The following is a 23,817-nucleotide window of genomic DNA, read 5'->3' on the forward strand; positions in this document are numbered from 1 at the left end:
TGCTGGGAGTTCTAGAGGCACAGAGGTGGAGCCTTGGGCTGTGGTGTGAGAGCCTCAGAGCCGAGACTGCAGAGGAGTCAGAAGGCAGAACTTCTGAGCAGGGTGCAGGAGCTAAAAGCAGGGCTGTGTGGATGGCAGGGTTGATCCAACCTTTTTTTCCCCCACTCTGAGTGTCTCGTGTTGCTTCTCTGTGACTTCACAATGCTGCTTCATGGATGAGCAATCCATATGTAGGCAGCTGCCTGCACCTTTCACTTCTTTCCTTGGGAGCAGCATCCTGGCAGGCTGCTTCTAGTCTGCCATTTTTTCTGTGAAATATTGCCCCTCATTCTTTGTATGGATTCTTTCCACAGATCTTGCTCTGTCTCCCAGGCTACAGGGCTGCAGTGCAGTGGCATCACCATAGTTCACTGTAGCCTCAAACTCCTGGGCTCTCCAGACTGAGGATTTGAAATAAGGTATATCTGACTCCAAAGTCTAACTCTTTAGCACTGCACCATAAGACCTGTTCCCTTCTCGTCAGCCACCTTTCTTCTGCCGAAGATTCTGTAAAGTGACCTGACAGAGTAATGTAGTGGAAAGAAACTAGACTCTGAGCCAGGCCACATTTTCAATTATTCCTTGTCTTTTCCAGCTATGTGGCCTTGGGTTAGTCATAGCATCCATGATCCTCAGCTTATACATCTGTAAAATGCAGAGGCTGTTTCCTACCTCGCTGGACTGTATAGAATCAAGCAAGATAATGGCGCAAACTTTTGGTTTGCAAGAGTAAAACATTTAGATAAAAATGTAAAGGGTTATTTTTATTATTGTCATTGTAGGTGATGGTCTTACGCCAGCCTTACAATGATTCACATGTACTAACAGAAATTCATACTGCACAAAATTGGAAATTTTCATCATATTAGAGTATTCCAGTATATTTCGGTATATTATATTATATATTATTAAAAATTAAATTATATTTAATCACATTGTTTTTCCTGTCTAGGGAAAAGGTAAGTAGTAATGAGGTTGGTCTACCCTCCCAGCATATTTAAAACCTTGAAGTCACAGATCTTAGGAAAATGGGCTCCAGATAAATTATTTGAAGCCAGGATTGTAATTTTTTTGCAATGTTCATATCTTATGGCCATAATTCTGAATGTTGTCATGACCAATCCACTCAGTATTTTTGCAAGCATATGGCACTTTCTGGCCTTCAATCCAGGCACTTGTGGCTCCACTTAAGAATGTGCAGATCTACACATTCCTAAGTGTGGGAATCAAGAAGGCAATGTTGAGTATTTGCAGATCTATGTCATAGGTTGGAGGAGAAAGGACTTAAACAGAAGGAAAATAGGAAGAAATGGGAGGAGAGATGGAAAAAAATGACATTATGAAAGCTATGTTAATCTCACATATTTTTCTAGAAAGTATTTTTTCTCATAAAATGAAGGCACAACTTTCTATGAAACCAGGCTGCAAACAAGTATAATTCTAACTAATTCTGTACCCAGAGGTTATTTGGGAAATGGTAAGTATGAACATATGTGCTGTGGTCATTTTTCCCTCTTGAGTCTTTGGCAAACAATGGTAATCATTCATCTATCAGTCTTAGAATTTTCAGCACAGGATTTGAATAAACACAATCAATTCAAATTAGAAGGAAGATCAAATTATTTGCCATGCCTGACCCAGATCTCCATTGCTGCAGAAAGAAACAAGGAGGCACATTTAAGGGAGACTTCTGTGAGCCTGTAGGATGCAGACATTGTGGAAAGTGACACTTCTTGCCCTTATTTCTGACTCTCTGGGGAATGGGAGCTGCCAGTCACGTCCTCTAAAGTTCCCAAGGCAAGTGTTCCTCCCTTCTGCCCACGATAGTGTTTACATTATACTTTACCATATGTCTCAGAAATCCACAAATTCTTTTAAGGAAGAAGCTATCTGCAAAAGACTTTGCCTCTCAGAATTTTATGCTATTTGAAATAAATTGGGGACTAGGCTTGGGCTCTCCATTATCCCTCCCCGTCTCCCACTCACTGTGGGCTCAGTTCCTACCAACTGCTCTTTCAGGGCTCAGGACCAAGGATACAGGACATCAAAACCATTCCATCCATAGGCAGCAATTAATGGTGCTGAAGGCATATATCAGGTGAATGCACAGACATGGGTCCTCCTTTTTAGGGAAGAACTTGGCTGGTTCTGGTCAATACTGAGATCAGTTAAGAAAGTAGCATACTATCTTACAGGCTGAGCTTGAGAGGAGAAAGTAGCAATTACTGTGTTGTGAAGCCCCAGTGTCTGCCTCACTTGCTGATAAACTCTTCAAAGGAAGAGTAAAGTAAGAGTTAGCATGGCACATACCTAGTAGATGCTGCTACGTGCCTTTCCTGTCTCTATGTAAGACCTTGCTAAACAGCCATGACATTTTTTTTCAACAGAATATGAGCAGTACCTAAGCATCTTTTATGACCCAGAAAGCTTTAAAAATGAATTATAGTCAATGTATAAAGTAAAATCAATTTGACATTACAGAAGCAAATGGTCAGAGTAATTACGCTCCTCTGGTACTCTGTGTCACTCCATCATATGCATAACTGTTCAAGTTTATTACTGCTAAAATAGCTACCTTTTGTAGATGGCATGTGAGTTGACTGATGCATTATTTCGAGGTTTTATATGCATTGTTTTGCTTAAATTTTAATTCTCATAACAAATCATGAGGAAAACATTATTATCTTCATTTTTAGATGAGACTCAGAAAAACTGGACTTGCTCAGGACTGCAAGGTTAAAATTAATACCAATTCAGTTTTCCATCTATTCCCCAGGTATTTGTTGTGCATCTACTATTTCCAAGCAGTCTTACTGCAAAGCTCATGCTCCTCCCACTCTTCTCTCCTGGGTTCCCCTCTCTGGGCCTTAGTCATGTTCCATCTCCATAGCCCAGTGGCCAGGAATTAGAAAGACTGTGAGGACATTTGAGGGGGAAAAAAGACAAAACAAAGAGGAGTATAGAGTAATAGATAATAGAAACTGCACCAGGCTTAGCATCAGGATGTAAGTTTAAGTCTCAGGACTGAGTGGTGAGGGACAGATCACTTTCCCTCTCTGTGCATTGGTTTTCTAACCTATAAAGGGAGGAGTTTGGGATCAATGCTCTATATGTTCCCTCCCAGCTCTGAGATACTGGGATCCAGCAAAACAGGGTGGGGGCTTGGGGTTCTAGTCATGACTTCATTATGGAATGGGAAGAAAATGCAGAGTTGAAAGAAAGGAGAGAAAGAGGATGATGAGGAAGATTGGATGATGGGGATAAGACCATTGGGGCTTAGGGACCCCATTTCTGAGGCCATGGGAGAGAGGAGGTGAAGGAATGCTGTCTGAGCAGGAGCCGGAGATAAGGGAAGAAGTTAACTGCCTAGTTGGGGGACATTCCAGTGATCTGGGAGTACAGCAAAGCAGACTCTCACCTTAAAGCCTGAGGGGCCTCATGCCTAAAAAGCCATGGAGCAGCTTGACATGAAAGCCACCCATGGCTATAGAGGAAGACTGCAAAATGTCAGCCCGGGAGAAGGGATGTCATGCTCCAATTCTTAAAAACATCAGGCTGAGTTCTTTCCCTCCTCTTTCTCAGTAGAATGCCTCAGTTAATGGGGAGCTAACCTCCCAGTAAGAGGTACTAATCTCTTTGTTCCTCAATTGAATGGGCCACAGCTGCTGAATTCAGAGATACTCTGTATACATACCTTAAGGCATAGTTAGACTTAGTAAGGAGCTATGTGTTCCTGCTTCTATAGATAAAAGAGTAATTAGCTAAGGGATCTTGTGACTTTTAGGGGAGACTTGAAACTTCTACACATTGTACCCATGAGCTTTTCATGTGAAATCATTGTAACCTATAACATGAAAAAGAGAATAAAAATGGGTGCTAGATTTCAATCAGTACCACCTGGCTCACGGGAATGCTGGTGGTCCCCTGACTTTCCCACACCCTTTCACCTTACTTTTTGTGTCTGTGTCTTTGTCTCTCCCATCTCTTGCAGCACACACTGACCGGGGACCTGGTTATATCAGGGGCATCGTGAACCCCCGATAATTGGAGTGTAGATAGGAAGTTATGTTTGTTCCTTACCTAGTTGCACCTGCAGCAAAACAACCAAGCCTGAAACAAAAAAATACAAAAACAGGAAATCTTCAGACAGTCTTCCCTGTTAGGATCTGCCCCTACCAAGGAGACTCTCAGGGTGTTAAGGCCCAAGGGCCTTTGTATTAAGCAGTGGCCTTTCCCAGGGCCCCATTTTATTATTCCCAGGCTGAGGACTTAGGTCCCTCTTCCCTTGTTGTAGCCCAGGTCAGGAATGGGGAGAAGGCAGGACTCCATGGATAAACTTCACTGAAACAGATGCCTGCCCTCCCATCCCATTCCTGGGACACCCCCATGACCTGTGGGAAGTATCAAGGGCAAAAAGGGTGGGAGACTCAATGGCCCAGAGCAGCTTCCTCCCCATCATACCTCCACACTGGCCACCTTGTTCAGCCTCTTGACTCAGCCTTATATAAGGAGGAGACCCTGGTTGTCACTGTGGGCACAGCACAGCTGCCACCTTATGACCCAAGGTCCCAATGATATCACATTCCCATCTCCACACCCATCCCAGATTCATTACAGTGAGCACCCCCTACCCCAGCCAGAGAAACCGAGAAACCAAGCAAAGCCCCCGCACCAGCCTACGTCTGGTTACTCCAACAGAACTGCTTACAGTTGGAGGCCTTAGCTCAGCACTGAGGCTGTCCCTTTCCCTGAGGATGTGGAAGCCCAGGGAGAGAATGAAGGGTGCTGGGTAGGAATCGGGGTCCCCAGGTCCAAGCTCAGAGCCTGGAAAGCACATGAAGGGTAGAGCTCAGATATTGGGGCATTCACTTAAGGCAGGTAATTTTCCTCCTGCAGCACCTGGCCCAATGCCCAAAGCCAGCAGCAAGGGTCTTGGAAGGGATCAAGTTCATGAAAGGGGGATAATTATCCCTGCTCATCAACATATCCCCCTTAGCCCCTTGTGCTTCTGCTGCCACGGCTCTGGAGGAAATGGATGGGTCAGCCATAGGATGCTGCAGCTGCCAGCTGTTCAGCTTCTTCTTCCTTTGTTGCAGCCCAGAGCAGGAATGGGGAGAAGGCAGCTGCTACCAGAGAAACATGGATCCCATACCCCTCCCCTTCTCCTCATCCTGGGAGGAGTGCTAGAAGCAGGGTGTGAAGAACACTGCGATCTACTTTGTGGAGCCTGACTCCTTAGGAAAAACCAGAGTGGTGTTGCAGGGGAGGGAGAGGTATGGCTGAGAGGGGTCAGTGCTTTGTGGGAGCTGGAGTCACAGGTGTCAGGGCCTGCTTTATCTCACCTTGATACCCCCATGGCCATAGATGTGCCACTGCCAGCAGCCATACCCCTTAGAACTGGGGCTCAGCCAGGCAGATAAGAGTGGGCACAGGTGCAGGGGCAGCTGCCAGCCTTGGCCTGGGAACAGATTCTCAGGCTGGGCCAAGAATTTTCCTCAGTGCATCTATCCTCCTTTCAGCTTGCTCAGTAAGCAAGTTGTTCTTACCCCAAATGCCACGTTCATCTTTGGATCCCTGGTACCTGGCACAGACTAGGCACTTGATAAACATTGGTTGAATAAATGAACATCTCATCTTCAACAGTTCTGGTGTTGGACAATCTTCAAGCTATTCTTGACTCTATTAGTTGTCTGTTATTGTATGACAAATTATTTCAAAACTTAGCCACTTTAAGCAATATTTATTATTTCATGTAGTTTCTATAATTCTGGAGCAGCTTAGTGGGTGGTTCTGGTTTGGGTTCTCCCATGAGGTTACAGTGGAGGTGTTGGCTGGGGCCACCATTGAAGGCATGACTGGGGCCAGAGCATCCTCCCCTGAGATTGACTCACTTGCAGGCTGGCAGACAGTGCTGGCTGTTGGTGGGAGGCTCTAGTATTTCCTTGCTGGAGTTCTCCGTGGGGCTGCCAGAGTGGCAGCGGGCTTCTCCCAGAGAAAGTAATTCAGGAAGGAGCATGGCAGAAGTCATATTTAATCCTATTCCCAATATCCCATTGGTTACATGGATCAGTCTATTCAATGTGGGAGAGACCAACACAGGGCATGAAAACCAAGAGGCAAGAATCACTGAAGGCTGTTTTGGAAGCTGCTTCCACACTGACATGGCAGTTTTTGAATGACCACTGTATGAAAGATTCAAAAATTGGTAGACACCATCCCTAGTCTCCAGGAACTCAGAGACTAGTAGAGGAGATAGGGATATTGTGGGGTGCCGGTGCCATGGGAGCACAGGGCAGGAGCACTTGGCCCCACCTGAGTTGCTTATCAATAGTCTCCCAAGTCTCCAACCTATCCAACTAGAGATTTTTAAAGAGGGTTCTCAGATTTTAACCACTTACCTACTGGTCTCCAGGGACATGGAATGGGCTCAATAAACCCTGAGTTTTATGCTTCTCCTTTCTCCAGACCTGATTCCAGCCTCAGGCCCACCTTGTTCATGGAGGTCCTCATGGGTCTCACTCCCTCCATTTACTGACCAGGCTTCATGTATCTACTTTGCACACACCTACAAATCAGGGTAGGATGGGCCTCACTAAAGCCTATGGCTGTAGGGCCTCCATTAATCAAGGCTCTCCCCAGCCATGGACCGACCCAGTCTGCATCTTTTAGAGTAAATGGTACCCACTCCCTCTTCCTTTCTTCTTTGACGGGTAAACATATACATTGGCATACAGAAGGGCAGATAACCCAGCCCAAGATCTTTCTGGGAAATTAGTAGAGTCTTACCAAGTATATAAAAATTAATCCTCAAGATCTCCACAATTATCATGCCTTACTACTTGTCTAACACCTAAGATATGGTTTTTTATTCCCTAGAGAGATAATTTATTTTTTCATTTCACAGTAGCCTGAAAATTGGCCTAGAAATCTTTCTGATCCTCTGGAATAGGAACACTCAACTTACCATTTACCTCCTACTTCCATTACTTCCTGAGAGACCCCTATTGCCTGCCCTGCATAAACACTGAGTCACACACACTCACGTTATGATGAGAAAAGGAAAACTGCACATCATGTAAGGGAACTCAGTTGCATGAAGAAGGAAAATCAAATGCATTTCAAGAAATACAAAATTATCTCTGAACCTTGTATTATTTTCCACTGATACACAGATGCTTATTGTAACATTTTGACATATCATAGGACAAGTCTTTATTACTTTTCTTTTTTAAAAAAAATATTTTCTTGACTCCTTTTACCAATTTTTTTTCTTGATGAACCTCATAGTCAATTTGTCAAATTAAAACTTGCATACACACCCCTTTTCAGTATATTTAGGGGTTAATATGTGAGAATTAACATAGTTATAACATTGAATTTTTCCATCCAGGAATATGATTTATTTCTTATGGATTGTAAGAGCCACAAAGAAAAGAAATTTGCATATCTTATTCACCTCTGGTCCCCAGAGCCTAGCAGAATTCCTGGGAAGTAATAGATCTTCAAAAAAATGTTTGCTGATTCTTTATCAAGCTTAGGTAAAATGTGAATGAATTGAGAAGACTTTCCTATGCACTGGAAATATTTAATTGATTCTTCAATATTTGATAGGGCTGTCTGGCTCTGGTAGCTTTGAGGGAAACTATTTTTAATAACACTTTCAATACCTTCCAGGGTTATTGGTCTGTTTAGGTTTTCTACCTCTTCCTGTGTCATTTGATTGGTTCAAATTTTCCTAGAACTTGTTTCATCTATATCTTTTAGCACATTTGTATAAAATTTTTGTGGTATCTGCTTGTAATTTGAATCACCTTTGTATCAATGGTAATATCTGTAAAGAAAACAACATATCAATTCCATATCAGGTAATGCTGAAGTAAATTCTTCACTAGACTAGTAGAGGAGGCAATACCCTGGAAACCAAGCACAGCAGGGAGACGTAGGTACCTCCTGGCCCAAAATAGAAATGGTGAATTATCATGACAGAGATACCAGGCTCAGATGCAGATAAAATTGCATTTGAATATCTACTCTGTCACTTTTTAGAGATGTGACCGTGGCCAAGTTGTTTAACCTCTCTGGGCTTCGGTTTTCTCTTGTATAAAATGTGGATAAGAATACTTTTTTTACAACTTTGTGTTGAAAATTGAATGTGTTAACATACATAAAATGGTATATAGTTATTTACATACAGAAAAAAACAGAGTTCTCAGTATCTATTATTATTAAGATGCATGGTTAGAAGATTTCTGGATTTAGTGAGACAATGGGAAGAGTTATTTTTAAAAATTGTTCTTGCAGACTCAGAATGAAGGTATTTAATCATGTAAAGGCTCTGGAAACTTTTTTCCCCAAGGCCAGATTAGTGTCAACCTGCAACATGGCAAAAGAAATAGCTTTCCAACAATCATGGAAATGAAGACAGTGGAGCCCACTGTACTGGATCATTGTACAGGAATAAAGTAATTTAAAGAATGTTCACTGTAGTTGCTATATGTGTAGACATTTTTCTATTGTTCTCTCAGTTGGGAAGAGAGTGTGTTAATATTGAAGTGTTAATAACCAGAGCCAATATTAATGTGGTTGAGGGAAGGTCAATCGTCTAATCTCTGCAAATGGACAAGAGCCAGATATGTCCCAGAAAGACCTCCTGCAAAGGTGGAGAACACAGTCAATGAACAGGATCTTAAGTGTTCTCACCACACACACACTACAAGTTAACTATGTGAAATGATATGATAGGTACATTAACTTCACTCTGGTGATAATTTCACAAGTTGTACACCTTAAATATATACAATTTTTATTTTTAAATTATACCTCAATAAAGCTGAAGGAAAACAGAATTAATTGAGAAGTTTTGAAGGGAAAGTTGGTTCAGCAGAAAATAAGATGAGCTCAGTTTGAGAAACAATGTGTAAAATAAAAATAAAGTTATTCTTTGCTTGTGTTCACTATAAATAAGTAACTTTTATTTGTTCAACATGTGTTTTCTAGTTATGAGTACATTCTCTTTCAGGGGGCAAGTCTATGAATAAAAGATCATGGCTGCTTAATTCTCTTCACAGATTGTCCAGCGTGGAAATGACTTTCTAAACTATAATGACAAAAGGATAAGAATAATGTGAATGACTGGCAAAGCAATGTCATGTTTCATGTATTTATTGAGTTGAAACAAACTCTAGGAAGACTTCATCACCTCCCAGCTCATTGTTTCCGTGAAAGGCCAGTTACAGCACTTACAGCTTTGGTCAAACATAAGCCCTCTGCGCACCTTTTGGCCACAGTGTTACCATTAGACACTTGGAAAACCTGGATGGATCACCAGTGTCCCGCAGAACCCATCAGCTTTGCCTTCACAGAATGCGCTGGGTTGGCGGGTGCTGGGAGGCTCTGGAGCAATGCAGCCTACACACAAGACAATACAAGCGCCATCAGTGACAGTCCATGAAAACTTCGAAGAAACATCTCTAAATATGTGAGATTAGAAAAGTTTTCTCTTCACCAGTTCAAACCAAATCAGATTTTGGGTAGGGGGACCCTATTCACCAAAGATTAGAGCAGAGCTGCAGATTACCACGGTGCCATTTGTTCAAAGTGAAGAGAATGCTTGTTTTATTAATACTTCTTTTACTAGCTAGACTAGAAAATACTTATATAGCCTTACAAATATTTGGTATTTAGCTGGTTTGCTGAGCTAGACAATAAGCTGTTTCTTTACTGGGAAAAAGAATTATTCTCAAGTTCACCATATCAAGCCAGAAATTTTATATATAACATATTGTCAGATGAAAAATTATATATTTCTTGGGGGTTTTGTTAACTAATTTGCCTCAACAGCCCATCCCACACTCCCAAATGAGAAATTATGGAAAATTAGAAGCCATCAGTTGTCTTAAGGTTTATTCAGCCTGCTGAATCTCATGTTACACCAGTTAAATTGTTATGTCCCTTGTCTGGGTAGAAGGGTCCATGAGCCCATCTCAGTTTGCTGTGGACTGTACAGGGTTACATTCTTCACTCAAAATTGTCCTGAGTTAGTGTGAAATAATACAAAATACACATATTGGTTCTCTGCCCTAGTCCCTGGCACAGAGCTCCTAATCCCCTGGTAGACAGGTTTGCTAAGAGAATCTTTTATTCTAATGTTTGATCTTTGACCCAGTTCCCAAGCGCAGAGCTCCTAAATCCTTTGGAATTTCCTGGTGATAGGAGCATCTTTTGTCCTAAGGAGGTGACTCTCAGTGGGCTCCTGAATGGGGGCTGGTTACCAAGAAAATCAAGTCATGATTAGAAGCTTGCAGCTTTCAGCCCCAGCCCCCATTCTCCAGAGACGGGATAGAGGCTGGAAATGGAGTTAATAATCAAGCATGCCTCTGTGATGAAGCCTCCATAAAAATCCCTGAATTATGGAATTCGGGGAGTTTCCAAGTTGGTGAACCCTGGGAAGGTGGCACACCCCAGCTCCATGAGGACAGAAGCTCCTACACTCAGGACCTTTCCAGATCTCCCCCAATGCATCTCTTCATCTGGCTGTTCATCTCTATTCTTTATTATATCCTTTATTAATAAACTGGCAAACATAAGTGTTTCCCTGCGTTCTGTGAGCTGCTCTAGCAAATTAATCTAACCGGCAGAAGGGGTGATGGGAACCCTGATTTATAGCCAGTTGCAACTGGCATCTGAAGTGGTGGAGGGGGCAGTCTTGTGGGACTGAGCCCTGACCTGTGGGATGTGACGCTATCTCTAGGCACACAGTTTCGGAATTGAGTTGAATTAGAGGACACCCAGCTGGTGTCCACTGGAGAATCTGCTGGAGAATTGCTTGGTATATGGGGAAAAAACTCACAAATCTGGTACCAGAAGTGTGTGGCTGTGTGAGAGTAGAGAGTAGAGAGTGGAAAAAACAGTGTGGTTTTTCCTGTATTTTACAGTTGGAAACAAATTGGCCGGGCGTGGTGGCTCACGGCTGTAATCCTAGCACTCTGGGAGGCTGAGGTGAGCGGATCGTTGGAGCTCAGGAGTTCAAGACCAGCCTGAGCAAGAGCGAGACCCCATCTCTATAAAAAAAATAAATAAATAAATAAAATAAAATAAAATAAAATAAAATAAATTATATGGTCACCCTAGCTAGAAAATTTAAATTTTTCTCCGCAAGAAATGAATTAAAATCCCCAGAGTAGAAATCATGCCTTGTGCTTCTGCTTTTTTGGAAATCAACAAGTAAACACCTTGTTCAAGGTATGCAGATATTTCCCTAACTACCTGGCATCTGCAGCCCCACCAGGACTTGAATTTGTAGATGAGAGAATATGAACCTTCACTGCAGAACTTTCCCAGGAAGTCATCCAAGTCAAGAACCCAAACTACGGCACCACCAAACCCGTTTGCTTTCAGAAATGTACCTGTGATGTAAGAGCGTAATCTGTTGATCTAGCACTAAGTCTTTTAAAACACTATAAAATTATTGAAAGCTTTATGTAATAGGATCAAAACATTTCTAAAAAAGGAAACACGAAGAAAAGCAAAATCATATTACTATAAAATAACTGTGTTTGCATGTTGGTCATAGTCTTTGTGTACATGCCATCCTGGTTACATGGTCACCGTCATGGCACACAAACCACCTATATCCTGTTTTTTGTCTTTGTTTTCACTTTGTGTCAGAAATAAACATTTCTCATATTTCTGCTTAGTCTTTATGCTTACCATTTTTGATGATTAAAAATATTCTTTTGTGTTTATTGATTATAATTTAATACACCTTTTCCTCATTGTTTTCTTATTTTGCAATCATAAGCAAGGCTCTGAGAAACACCTTTATACATAAATGCTTTGACCACACTGTTTTTCTAATAATTTACCCAAGAGTTGGAATAGTAGGCTAAAAGGTATACATATGTGTATCATTCCTGTTACATACAGCCATCTTGTTTTCCCAAAGAGGAAGCCAACCCAACCCCATACAAGGGGCTCTTGGAATGCCAAGTGTTCTTAGAAACTGGGAGTCTGTGTGGTGTGGTGGAAAGAGCATAAACTTTGGCATCATTCAAACCTATAAGCCAAATCCTAGTACACCACTTACTAAATGTATGCCGCTGGTAAGTAAATCAATCTCTCTTACCAGTAATTTCCTTATTGGAAAATAGAAATAATATATACCTTATAATAATGCTAACTGTCATTTGTTAGGTACATACTCACCATGTATTCTTCATGGAATCCAGCCCTTGGCTTGTTATAAGAGCTAAAACAGAAAACTGCCACATTGCAGGTAATGAAAAGCAACTAGGCTCCTTTCTCTTTCCATGGAATAAAAATGTACTTTTGCCACAGCTCCCAGAAAAAATTCTCTAAGCAAATAGAGCTTAATCTTCAGTTACTACTATGCAATGCCAGTAGCCTCCAACAAGCATGCAGAACCGGGCCCAAGGCCTGGATTTCATGGGAAATCAGGCTCCCTTGTGGTTACCAGTGAATAACTTCCAAGGTCTGAGAGACTGTGGCTACCGCCTACTTCATGCTTAAGTTAGTGGTAACATGGTTGATTTATGGTTAGCCCTAACTTTTCACCCTTAAAAGTCTATGCCAGCTACATTACAATGCCTTCCATGACCCTCCAATGAAAAGGATTAGGATTTCTGTCACCCTGATCAGCAGCCCAAGGAGTAATATTCCTTTTGTTGAGCAGCTTTAATTCCATCCCCTCTCTTAAGAACAAAGGGATATAAACAGTCAGAACCTCCTGCCTACTGTCCTAGGCCAGTCTCACCTTCATTTGTCTTATCTTTGCTTCCTCCTCCCCAAACATGTCAAAGGAAAGAGGGCAGAGGTGGAAAGACAGGGCTGGACATGGAGTAAGAGGTGGGTGAGTTGGTCAGAGCTAGTAAAAAAAGAAAACATTTTGTAATTATATATTTTCTCTACCTTGGGCCCTAGATTTACTGCAAAGAGCCAGAAGTGTGTGAGCTTATGTGAAAGGTCTTTTGGGTATTGATGTATATGTGTGCTTGCTTGTGTACATGTCAATATGTTCACGTTCATGTTGTTACCGAAAACTCAGCACTTGTCCATGAGGCCAAATCAGAAGAACGAGATGTTGCTCTAGAACATTTCCCCCAGCAAAGCCCAAATCTCTATCTTCACCTCCCCCTTCATAGTTTCTATCCTTTCTCACCTCCCTATTATCTTCCAGTTCTTTCTACCTAAATTCTCTCCTCTTTCCTTCTGCCTCTATGGACCTGCCCATTGTCTCTCTCAACCCAGTTCCCCAATTCTCTAACACAAAAATATAAGAATTGGGCAGGCAAATATGGTGAGGACATAGGGGTGCTAGTGGAAGGTGGGGAATACTCACATGTTAACAAATCTTGTCCCCATCCCAAATGATAGACAAGGTAGAGCAGACCATAAGCTAGGGGAGCTCTGTTGGATGTTATTTTCTAGAATCCAAGAGCAGGTAGAATTTTCTAACTCTGGCTTTGTCAATACCATACATTGTTCCAGCAGACTGGTTCCTGCTGATAAATTTCAGGTGACTTGTGATAATATGAGTTTGGTTTTATCTCAGTAACTGCATTGAGAACTTTCCAGAAATTGTATCTCTAACTCAGGATCTTTGCTCTAAACCCTTGAGGTCAAAGGCCAGAGCATGATCAGAGGTGATACTGAGGCACAAGCAATGACTGACAAGGCAAGGAATGAGGATGGAGGTTAACTGGGGCTGACCTGACCTGAATCTCCCTTCCCTTTGACAGAAAAGAATCTCCTTCTCCCTCAAGAGAAACACAACACTAAAGAAAAAAGAAATGGCCCATTGCAGACATTGCTCAATTCCATCAGATCAGCTCTGTTATATGTTAGCAGAGGGTATTGATGAAATGATGTGGAGAAATGCACACCAACATCCACCATACACACACACACACACACACACACACACACACACACACGCATGCACAAGGCTTGAGAATGCTTTGCATCTTTTTTCCAGGTACACTTTTCTTAATGTGATATCTCCATTATTGAAACAATTGTGAGGTCCCAGGTCAATGCCAGTTTATAATTCCCTGGAGGCAGCTGTCGGCCTTGGAGGCCCCCACTTCGGATGACTGTTGATGACTACTAGGGTTACTTCAAACGGGAAAATGCTCAAAAGCAAGATACTTTACTTAATTACAAATTCCTAGGGCTCAAAGCCATGCCTCAGTTATGTTTCTCATATCCCCGTGGCACAGTGGACTTTACTACATAGCAATGTAATAAAAAACATTTATTATAGTGAATCCAGATCTGACGTTAACACTAACTGTATGATCACCTCTCCTTGCCTAACCAAAATAAATAAAACTGGGGTTTTAAACTCAGCTGCTTTCAGGTCCCAGCAGGCAAAATGAACATGTGAGGCAGCTTGAGTACCAGTAGGGAGTAATGAGGAATATAACAGTTCTCAATACGTTCATTAAAACTGTGCTGTGTCCTTAAAAAAAAAAGTTTTCTGATCAAATTTGGCCTTCAGAGCACCTATTTGAAATGCTCTGGAAGGCTTTTTTTTTTCCCCTTCTTATATTCTTCTTGAATCAGCAATTGCTCTGGTTCACGTTCTTTTCTAAGGATGGAGAAAAAAGACAAAGTTGGAAGAGAGTGCTAGAAGGGGTGATAACCTCCAACTAGAGCCCCCATGGAGATACCACTGTGTCCTTTACATACACTCTGCAGTTCCATACTCAGATACCTCCTCCCTATTTTCTCTCCCATTGATCAATTAATTGATCCCCTGTAATAACTGTTGCTAATTTTGGACTTAGAATAAACTACTATTCTAAAAGCAGAACACACCAAAAAAGACATTTTGGAATGAACATCAAAGACATTTGGAATTTCCTGATTTATTAGTTTCAGAAAGTAAGACTCCAGTGAGCAGAAGGAGTCAGAATTGTGAAAAATGCTGCCATCGGCCCACAGAAACACCAGGGCAATCCCAGAGTCCTGCAGAGAAGGGTGAAGACAGCTGTCTCTGGCTAGTCTAGGCAGAGAAGGCAAAGCCCACCATGTTGTTGGCCATGTCATAGACAGAGTAATATTCCTTGAGGAAGACATTTCCCAGAATCCACAGGGGCTGCCCACTGCGAGAGGGCAGGTAGGTGGGCTCAATCCCGAGCTTGCAGTAACCATTGTTCTGAAGAGACAAACGACATGAAGATATAACCAGCTGCACTGAAGAGACCTTCCCCCACAGGAACTTCCCCACCTATAGGCCATGACCCCTGTAGGGGGCTCTGAATTCTTGTTCACCGTCAGCTTGGCCCCTAGTGGTTCTTCGTAGCTGCCCATATGTGAGCTGGGACACAGAACACCTGTTTGGGCCCACCAATCACGGTGTCAAGAAGCCCAGGGGTAAATACGTACACTGAAGACATAGGCGGAGGGAGGCAGAGGGAACCGGGCCCCGCTGATGATGAAGGTGACGGTGGGCAAGCTCTGCACGTAGTTGCAGTTGACCACAAACTGAGAGAGGGAAGAGGCAAAGCTGAGGTCCTCAGAGGACTGGGAGCCCAGACAAAGGGCCCAAGCCCCCTTTTTTCCTGTGAGTCCCCTGTGAGATTTTCCTCGCAACCTTAGAGCAGAGGCTGTTTCAGAGCAAGGGAGGCGTGGCCTGATTCCCAGGCACTACACTAACCAGGCCCTCTGGCCTTCTGAAGTGCTCTCCTTAAATACATCTCAGCTAGTGGATTTTGGTTATATTGATATGGCCTTAAGGAATGAGACTCATTCTAGAACATAGTCTATAACTTCAGAAAGTGCAAATTACAGAATAAATGCGTGGGGCACACATTTGTAGCTGCATACTCTCATACTCTCACGTACACTCATATCCATGTTTGTGTGCACATGTTCATGCACTCACCACAGCATGTATGTGCACACACACATATACAACTTGAGGAACCAAGATTTAGTCTGGGCACAGACTCTTGCACGCACGCAGGCAGAAGCAAACTACAAAGGGGGCAAGTGTGGGGACAGAAGACTACTCAGAGTAAAACCCAAAGATATATTCCTAGGGAAGAAAGAAACCAGAGGGAATGGAGAAATACCTTGGTCCCTAATTCTAATATTTCAGAGAAGTCAAATGACAGTGGCCAGACAAAGCTGAAATTATGCTCCTAGGACCTGCAATGGATTAGCAGCACCTCCTAACTCCATTCACCCCATACACAATCAGTCTAGATGGAGTTACTCCTCCCCTTACCCTGCCTTGCACTGAAGGTTCATGGCAGAAATGCCATGCTGTGTCCCCACCCAATCTTTCCTGCCAGGTACTCAGGTCCCATCCAACCACTTCTCTTCTGTGAATTCATTGCACTTAGGTGACTGTCTTGAGGCTGCCTGGATGCGCAGAAAAGCCCTTGGCTCCTGGTTACTCACATCACCATTCTCAGCCTGCTGGGCTCCTGTTGCCTGCAGGAAGGAGTCCATGTACTGCAGGGGAACAGCCAACAGGAAGGTGCCGGTATCCACGATGGCCTGGCAGCCCTGGGAGCACAAGCCGGTGTCCTGGTCGCCAATTAAAAATCTGAGGGACACCAGGACAAAGAGAATCAAATGCCTCTGTTCAAAACATAAGGCACATCCATTGTCATCCCCTCAATGCAGCAACTCCAATATCCTGCCTTTTCCAGGAAGCCAGGCCACCCCCACTACATATCTGCCCATGCAATCCTTCTGTACATTTGTGATTACTGGAGCAGTATCTCCAGTCTTGGTCCAGTGTCCTCTCCAGCCACTAAAAGTTCTTGGAAGACAGAAGCTGCATCTTGTCTTCTTTAATCTACCTATATGGAATCCAGCATATAGTACAAAACACTATGTATAAGATACTTTTCAGGGATTACGGTGATACAAGGAAGGGGTAATTTGTACTTACTGTTTTTAAGGAGCTTAGTCTAATAGAGATGAAACCACATAATCCATTACTACCACCATAGGGCAGTATCTGATAAACTCTGCAGTGTGGTACGTAATGTCTTACGTGATTCATTCTCTGATTCCTTGTTCAACTTTTTCTGCTGCTCTACCTTTCCTCTTCATTCCACATATACTTGCTGGGTGCTGTCTATGAGCCAGGCATCACGCAAGGCACTTGGAGATAAAACAATGAATAAGGCAGATACCACAGTGCAGTGGAGGGGTCAGACGCTTAACAAAAAAATACTAATGATGTTGAACTGAGGCCCTGATAAGTGCCATGAAGGAAATGCAATATGCCAGAGAAAGGGGACTTGATCTAACCTGGAGGTCAGACAAGGATTTTTCTGAGGAACTGACACTTAAAGGATGAGTAGAATTGGGCCACGTGAAAAAGACACCTCCATCCCACACACAACTAGTCTCATGACCTGCCAAGTTCTTACCTCTCTCTGGCTCTTTCACATTGGACTATTTCCCCAGTGCCTCACTCAATGACTAGGATGTGTACCTTGTGACAGGAGCACAGGTAAATACTATGGGATCAAAAGAAGGATCACTGTGCACTGGGCCCCTTAGAAGATGTCTGGAGGAGGCAGAAATTAATCTGGGCTTTGAAGGATGCTTAAAATTCAAGTAAGCACTCCAGGAGGTATAATTAAAATAAGAGAAGCAAGAAAGTCATGGCCAGGCGTGAGGACTCGCAGAAGTCTTTACCTCATATCAGGAAGCACCGGGAAGGCTGTATTGACAGGTGGAGCCTAGCTTTTGTATGCTCTTGAGTATAGACCAAAGGAGTTTTGTATTTAATTTGCATGTGATAGAGAATTCTTGAGGGCTTTTGAGTGTAGAAGTAACTGATTTATGATCATGAGTTTTGGGATCAGATAAGCTTGTGCTCAAATTTTGGCCTTATGAAATATGTGACTTTGGATAAGTTAACCTCTCAGTCTTTTTTTTTTTTTTTGAGACAGAGTCTTGCTCTGTTGCCTGGGCTAGGGTGCCATGGCATCAACCTAGCTCACAGCAACCTCAAACTCCTGGGCTCAAGCAATCTTCCTGCCTCAGCCTCCTGAGTAGCTGGGACTAAGGCGTGTGCCACCACGCCCGGCTAATTTTTTTCTATTTTTTAGTTGCCCAGCTAATTTCTTTCTATTTTTAGTAAAGATGGGGTCTCGCTCTTGCTGAGGCTGGTCTTGAACTCCTGACCTCAGGAGGTCCTCCTGCCTCAGCCTCCCAGAGTGCTAGGATTACAGGCGTGAGCCACCACGTCTGGCCAACCTCTGAGCCTTGATTTCTTTATTTACAGAATGAAATATATTGCTGACCTTCTTATACTGTTGTGGAGATTATATGAAATAATATATTTAAAGTAGTTAGCATAGCATCTGGCATGTACTCAACACAAATGATAGCTATTAATTTTGCTAATGATGGAAGTGGTAAAGATTATGCAGATGAGGACAATGAAGCTCCCAAGAATAAAGACATGGATTATTCAGAGTGCCTAGGAACAACCAACTTGCTGGCATGCCAGGCCCAGTAACCAGTTCAAAAAGTTCAGACAAGAGCTAGGCGCCAGAGTCTACTGAGTTCCAGGACCATCTCAGCCTGCGGGTTCGGTGATTCTTTAAGAAACCTGTGTGACGTGGAGGAAGGGTGTCAGCCATGGCAGGAACGGGAAATAGCGTCATGTTGAAGAACTGCCCTTTCTACTTACTCCTGGATGGCAATCTGCCAGTAAAATTCCTGGGTGACAGGGGTCCAGACAATCGGATCAAAATAAAGTCTGGTGTCCACACCTCCCAAGATGACCTCTCCACCGTACTGATGGGTTGGTTGGCTGGGGAGAAATGTACACAAGTGTGAGTTCCCACAACAAAAATAGGTCATGCAGTTTTATCTCTCCTCTATCCTTTCCTCAATCCCTCAGACACAGAGGTGCTGCAGAGCAAGGAGATGCTGACCTCTGAGCTGCTCTCAGGTTCCCCCTGCTGAGGCACAGGGGGAGGAGGCTTCTCAGAATAACACACAAAGTATTAGCCCATAATTGGAGAAGATGGAATTGGAAACCAGGTACCTGAAAACAAACTATGAAGGCATTCTGGAGAAACTCTCCCCAGGAAGAAATGAGGAATGAGAAGAAACATGTCTAGGAGCATCTGGAATGGGGTCTGACAGAGCCCTCAAGTATGCTATGAGGGGCATGTTCCTATTGTGGTCAAGTCGGTGCTGCACATGCTGGAAGGATTTAGCCCTTTCATGTTCACTATTCCGGTCCTCCCAGTCATAGAAGAAAGACATTTTGCCATCTGGTACCTTGAGGATCATGTGTTTAGAAAAGAAGGAGTAGGAAGTAAGGTTTGACACAAAATTTCAAGGCCAGGTGAAATAAGAAAAGCACTGGATTTGGGATCAAGATTTTGAGTTTGAGTCTTGGCTTCATAACTATCAGCGGGTGACCTTGATCAATACTGACAAGCTGTTTGAGCCTCCATTTCCTCCCTGGCAAAATGGGGCTAATAACAGGATTTTTGAGATGTCATTTGAAGTAACTGCTATGAGAATGCTTCATAAAACCAGGCATGGTATAATTATTATTTCATTATTGTTCTCTTTGCTAGTAAAAGTTCACGTGGCTTGGTCTATAGCTCTAGAGTTGTGCAAATATGGCAATCTCCAGTCTTCCTAAATAAATGTTGAGGGACTGTTGCTTACTTTTAAGAAAACAGTTGTCATGTGGCTTATGGCTAATATAATTAAAAACTCTTAAAGTGTATTTAAAATTAAATTCCTCCCAAAATGTACTTACAAATTTTCAGAAATACTCATTGTGTCAGGAAACTATAACCTGGGCCCCATCTGATCTTGCTTTGTCTGGAGACCCCCTGGAGCCTCATTTCCTGAGCCCTTTCCAGGACAAGGGTTCTTACCGAGAGAAGTAGAAGCTGAAGATGGGCTGAGTGAGCTGGCCCTGCTGCAGCATCCCCTGCATGACTGTTGGGGCATCCCCCACCGCCATGCCTGGGTAGCCCATTCCCAGGATCCCATCAAAGTCTGAATAGTAGAAGGGGATGGTGGGCTCATTCTCACTCAGGCCGAACTCCTGGTTATTGATGGTGATGTCCTGAACCTGGGGAGAGCAGACAGTAGAGCTTGACAATTGAGGTGGACAAATCATGGCTCAGGTGCCCAGGATCCAGAATCCAGAACCTCTCCTGGGGAAAGGAAATTGGCTTTTTTCATACAGAGCTCAACCGTGGGGGTGGGAGTAGAAGGTGAAAGGGCAACAGTGCCACCAACCATGTGGGTCTTGGGGCAAAAAGCATAGGTGTTGGGGAAGTGCAGGCAGTTGTTTTCTGGAGTTATGGTTTCCACTTCCAAGGACAGTGAAAGGAGTGACTGGTTTTATACTGAAAATCTGCATGCAAGAATGATTAGAGGAACTGTGGGTGTTTAACCTAGAAATATAAGAAAATGAAAAGACCTGACTTCAAATACGCAAAGTGCAACTGTGTGGAAGAGGAAGGAAGCAGATTTATTCTGTGTGCTTCCAGAGGACAGAGTTGGGACCACGGAGCAAAGTTACAAGAAGACACAGCAACTTTAGCACAACATAAAGAGTTTTCTATAGCCAGGACTGCTGTGAAAGTGATTCTTATTTTGGGAGGAAGCTTAAATTAGATAACATTTTTTTTGTGATGTCTTTGTAGTCATAAAATTAGATAGCCTTTGATGTCACTTCTGATGCTCAGCTTTTGGGATGGTTATACCTACTCAGTAAGCATGAATTTCTCTAATAGCTTAAGGCTCTAGAAAATGGGAGCCAAATCACAGACCTTCAAAGGCTAAGCGAACACTACTCACAGTCACGGTGTCATATCCCAGGACCACGCTCAGGCTGCCACTCCCATAGGACAGTGTATAGGTTTGCCCATTGATTTTGAAGGTGGAGGACAGGCTGGGGTTGAATCTGTTGTGATTGGCTGTAGAAAGATAGAAGGGAATGTTAGTGTCCATCATCACTTTCCAAAATGCTTAGAGGCAACTAATCCTCAATGGCTCAGGATCATCAGACAAAGGCTGGGATGGGGCATCACACTCAGATTCTTGTCATTGCAGACAAACTGTGCTAGCCCCAGAAAGTCTGTCCGCTCAGATAACAGACTTTGCCCAAATTCCTTCCAACCCACCACTCCCTGAAGGGCAGATTGCCTCAGAGATGTCAGGAATTCTGGGCCACAGGAGAGAGCTGAAGAGAAGGAAAAGTGTAGAAAGGAATGAAAGCCTGAGCCCATTTCTGCTGTCTCTCTCCAGAACGGTCAGCACTTCTGAAATGTGATGAAGTGATACGCTGAGAGCAGGACTTCTAGATGTTCCCAATGTAAGGAGGGTGAGATATAGATCTGCCTAAAGAACTCTGGACTTGGAATTATAAGGCTGCACTTGAATCCTGACTCTGCCCCTCCATCTGCTCCCATCCATGGTGTGGAGGGTGGTGGTGGTGTACTCACAGCAGGCCTGGCTCTGGCAGTAGGTGGAAGGCACCCACAGGTTGGAGGAGCCCGTATCAAAGAGAACTAGGAAATTTTGAGGTGGTGTCCCAATGCTGATCTCCCCAAAGTAGAAAGACTGCAAAGAAAGGTTTGTCAGCCTCATTAAACAACCAAGTCTTGTCCTAGGGATAAGCAAGAAGTTGACCCACATTTTATTCAAATCATCTCTTTGGGGGAATAAGTGGCTTCTCCCACAAGTTCTCCTTTCCATCTGGTGCCAGGTCCTCTCAAGATTCTGCTTTTTTATCTCTAGTTGAGCAGCTGAGACTTAGTTTGGCAAGACAATATGCTCTTCCAAATGAGTTTCTACTTTAACAATAAGTTAACACCTTCATGGGTTTACCACGCTACGCCAGAATACCCAGAGTTGGAGAAACACTCATTTTTTTCTCCTTTCTCAGTGTCCATCCACCCTCCCACATCTCACACACACACATGCACACACACACACTCCTCTCCCCTTCTCTTCCATTGTTAGGTACTTCTACCACCATTTTCCTCCCTCCTGGTCACACGCTAGCAGGCAGTACAAGGAAGTCTGGGGTAAGAGGCAGCGGGAGAACAATTAAAGCATTCCACTGGGAGGTAGCTGAAGTTCTAAGTCAATTTGGGCCAGTCATGTCACTTAGCCACCACTAGTTCTTTCATATATAAGATATGGGAGTTGAAATAGGAGATCCCTAAAGTGGCTTATAGCTCTGATGCTCAACATGATGTCTCACTATGGACAGTCGATAGGACACCAGAATGTTGAGATGTCCTGATGAGACATTGTAGGCTTGAGCACTTGCAGACTTTTGCTCTGGGGACCAGTGTGTCTTTCCAAAGAGAGAGAGAGATGTAGTGTCTGGTGCCACTGGAGCTCTTGCCTGTCAGCTTCACATGCATTTTCCTTCTTCCCCCTGCAGCCATTGCCAGGACTTCCTTTGGGTCTCTCAGTTGACTTGAACATTCCCACTTGAATCACTTAACCATATAAATGGGGCTTTAGAAAGATGGGCCAGTAATGAGAGGAAAAGAGGAATAAAAGGGAATTAACTATACTATCAGATGGTACCAACTTATAATTTGTTCTAATTCTTTCCATAGGAAGGTGAGACTTAGGTTTAGTAACCAGTTCAACATTACAGCTAATGAGAGGTACAAATGAGTATCTAAGAATGGTGGTTATACAAGGGTTATGGACATCCCTTGCCCCTTTACTCACATCCAGGTAGTTGGTGATGGGCTCATAAGCAACAGCATCAGTATTGAAATGATACTTGGCAGCTGGATCAACCTTTGGGTAGTCTCTTAGGAACTGCTCCAGTACACCCTGCTCCTCCATCGCCTGGCGGATAGACTTGCCTTTCTTCATAATGATTCTGCAGAGAATAGGGTAAACAAAAGGAATGGGCTTCACCTTGGCCCCATTAAAGCAATCCCTTCAATGATCTGAACTGAAGTATTCGAATCTCTTCAGTACTCAAGTAGAGCCTCTTAGAGGGAATCCTCCCAGATTTTAGCAAGCTCTAACCACTGAATTCACTCCAGCATTCCCAGCATGGAAATGCCCTATATCATATTTTCAAGATTGTGTGCTTATGTATTGTTTTCAGAGGATAAATGTCTGTTTCTTCCAAGTCCTTCCTATAAGCTTGGGGCAGGGATTGTGTATCCTTCCTCCTTTGCCAACAAAACACTTCACCCACCCTTACACACACACCCACAGCCCCATCCATTTCAAGCCTTGACCCCCAGTGGGTGTTCAGTTCATAGTACCAAAAGACAACCTGACTGGCTCTCCAGGAGGCCTGCAGAGGAAAGCCTTTGCTCTTCCCTAGCTTGTCATGCTCTCTGGAGGCTAGAATTCACAATGAAACCAAATCCCGAAACATACCTTTGCACACCTTCTGAGAGATATAGACAAGCTAAGACCAAGACCAGGATCTTCATGGTGCTGATTTTCTGCTGCCCACCAACACACAGGACACAGTGGCAGAGCCAAGGTTAGGGCACAGAGAGGGAGGTTGAGTCTCTCTCTTATATCCTGATCTCCCTGCACTTTTGATCTCTTGATATGTGGGCTTTCCTACCTTTGTACTAGTTGTTTGCCTACAAATCAATGGATTCTGTTTGTTTTTCCCTCTGGCAAGCATCAAGGACTTTTCTATTCACTCTGTAGTCAACTTATAAAGCAACTAATGGCTTTACTGATGGAATCTAAAGATTATGATTTGGTAACAAATGTAAAAGGCACTGAAAACAAAGGATC

The 23,817-nt window shown here is 43.3% G+C and overlaps 1 protein-coding gene across 1 annotated transcript; it reads right to left on the reverse strand.

Moving 5' to 3' along the window:
* Positions 1–14,913: 14,913 nt before the first annotated feature.
* Positions 14,914–23,601, reverse strand: LOC123634591 (pepsin B-like). Its single transcript, XM_045546323.1, has 9 exons — positions 23,443–23,601; positions 22,771–22,927; positions 21,522–21,639; positions 20,875–20,993; positions 19,941–20,140; positions 18,728–18,850; positions 16,468–16,615; positions 15,448–15,546; positions 14,914–15,217 (listed from the first exon to the last, which is right to left on the reverse strand). The coding sequence occupies exons 1-9, from the start codon at positions 23,496–23,498 to the stop codon at positions 15,065–15,067; spliced, it is 1,173 nt and encodes a 390-aa protein (XP_045402279.1). The 5' UTR covers positions 23,499–23,601; the 3' UTR covers positions 14,914–15,064.
* Positions 23,602–23,817: the final 216 nt, after the last annotated feature.

This window comes from Lemur catta, chromosome 3, assembly GCF_020740605.2.
Source record: "Lemur catta isolate mLemCat1 chromosome 3, mLemCat1.pri, whole genome shotgun sequence".
Classification (NCBI taxonomy): Eukaryota; Metazoa; Chordata; class Mammalia; order Primates; family Lemuridae; genus Lemur; species Lemur catta.

What these genes read in the sequence shown, in the direction of transcription:
- LOC123634591 (XM_045546323.1), bottom strand. Translation starts at nt 23,498, where the DNA reads ATGAAGATCCTGGTCTTGGTCTTAGCTTGTCTATATCTCTCAGAAGGT. An exon ending in CTCTCAGAAGGTGTGCAAAG is followed by an intron (nt 22,928 to 23,442) that starts GTATGTTTCGGG and finishes TATTCTCTGCAG; the next exon opens with AATCATTATGAAGAAAGGCA. An exon ending in TGGCAGATTGCCATCCAGGA is followed by an intron (nt 16,616 to 18,727) that starts GTAAGTAGAAAG and finishes GGTGTCCCTCAG; the next exon opens with ATTTTTAATTGGCGACCAGG.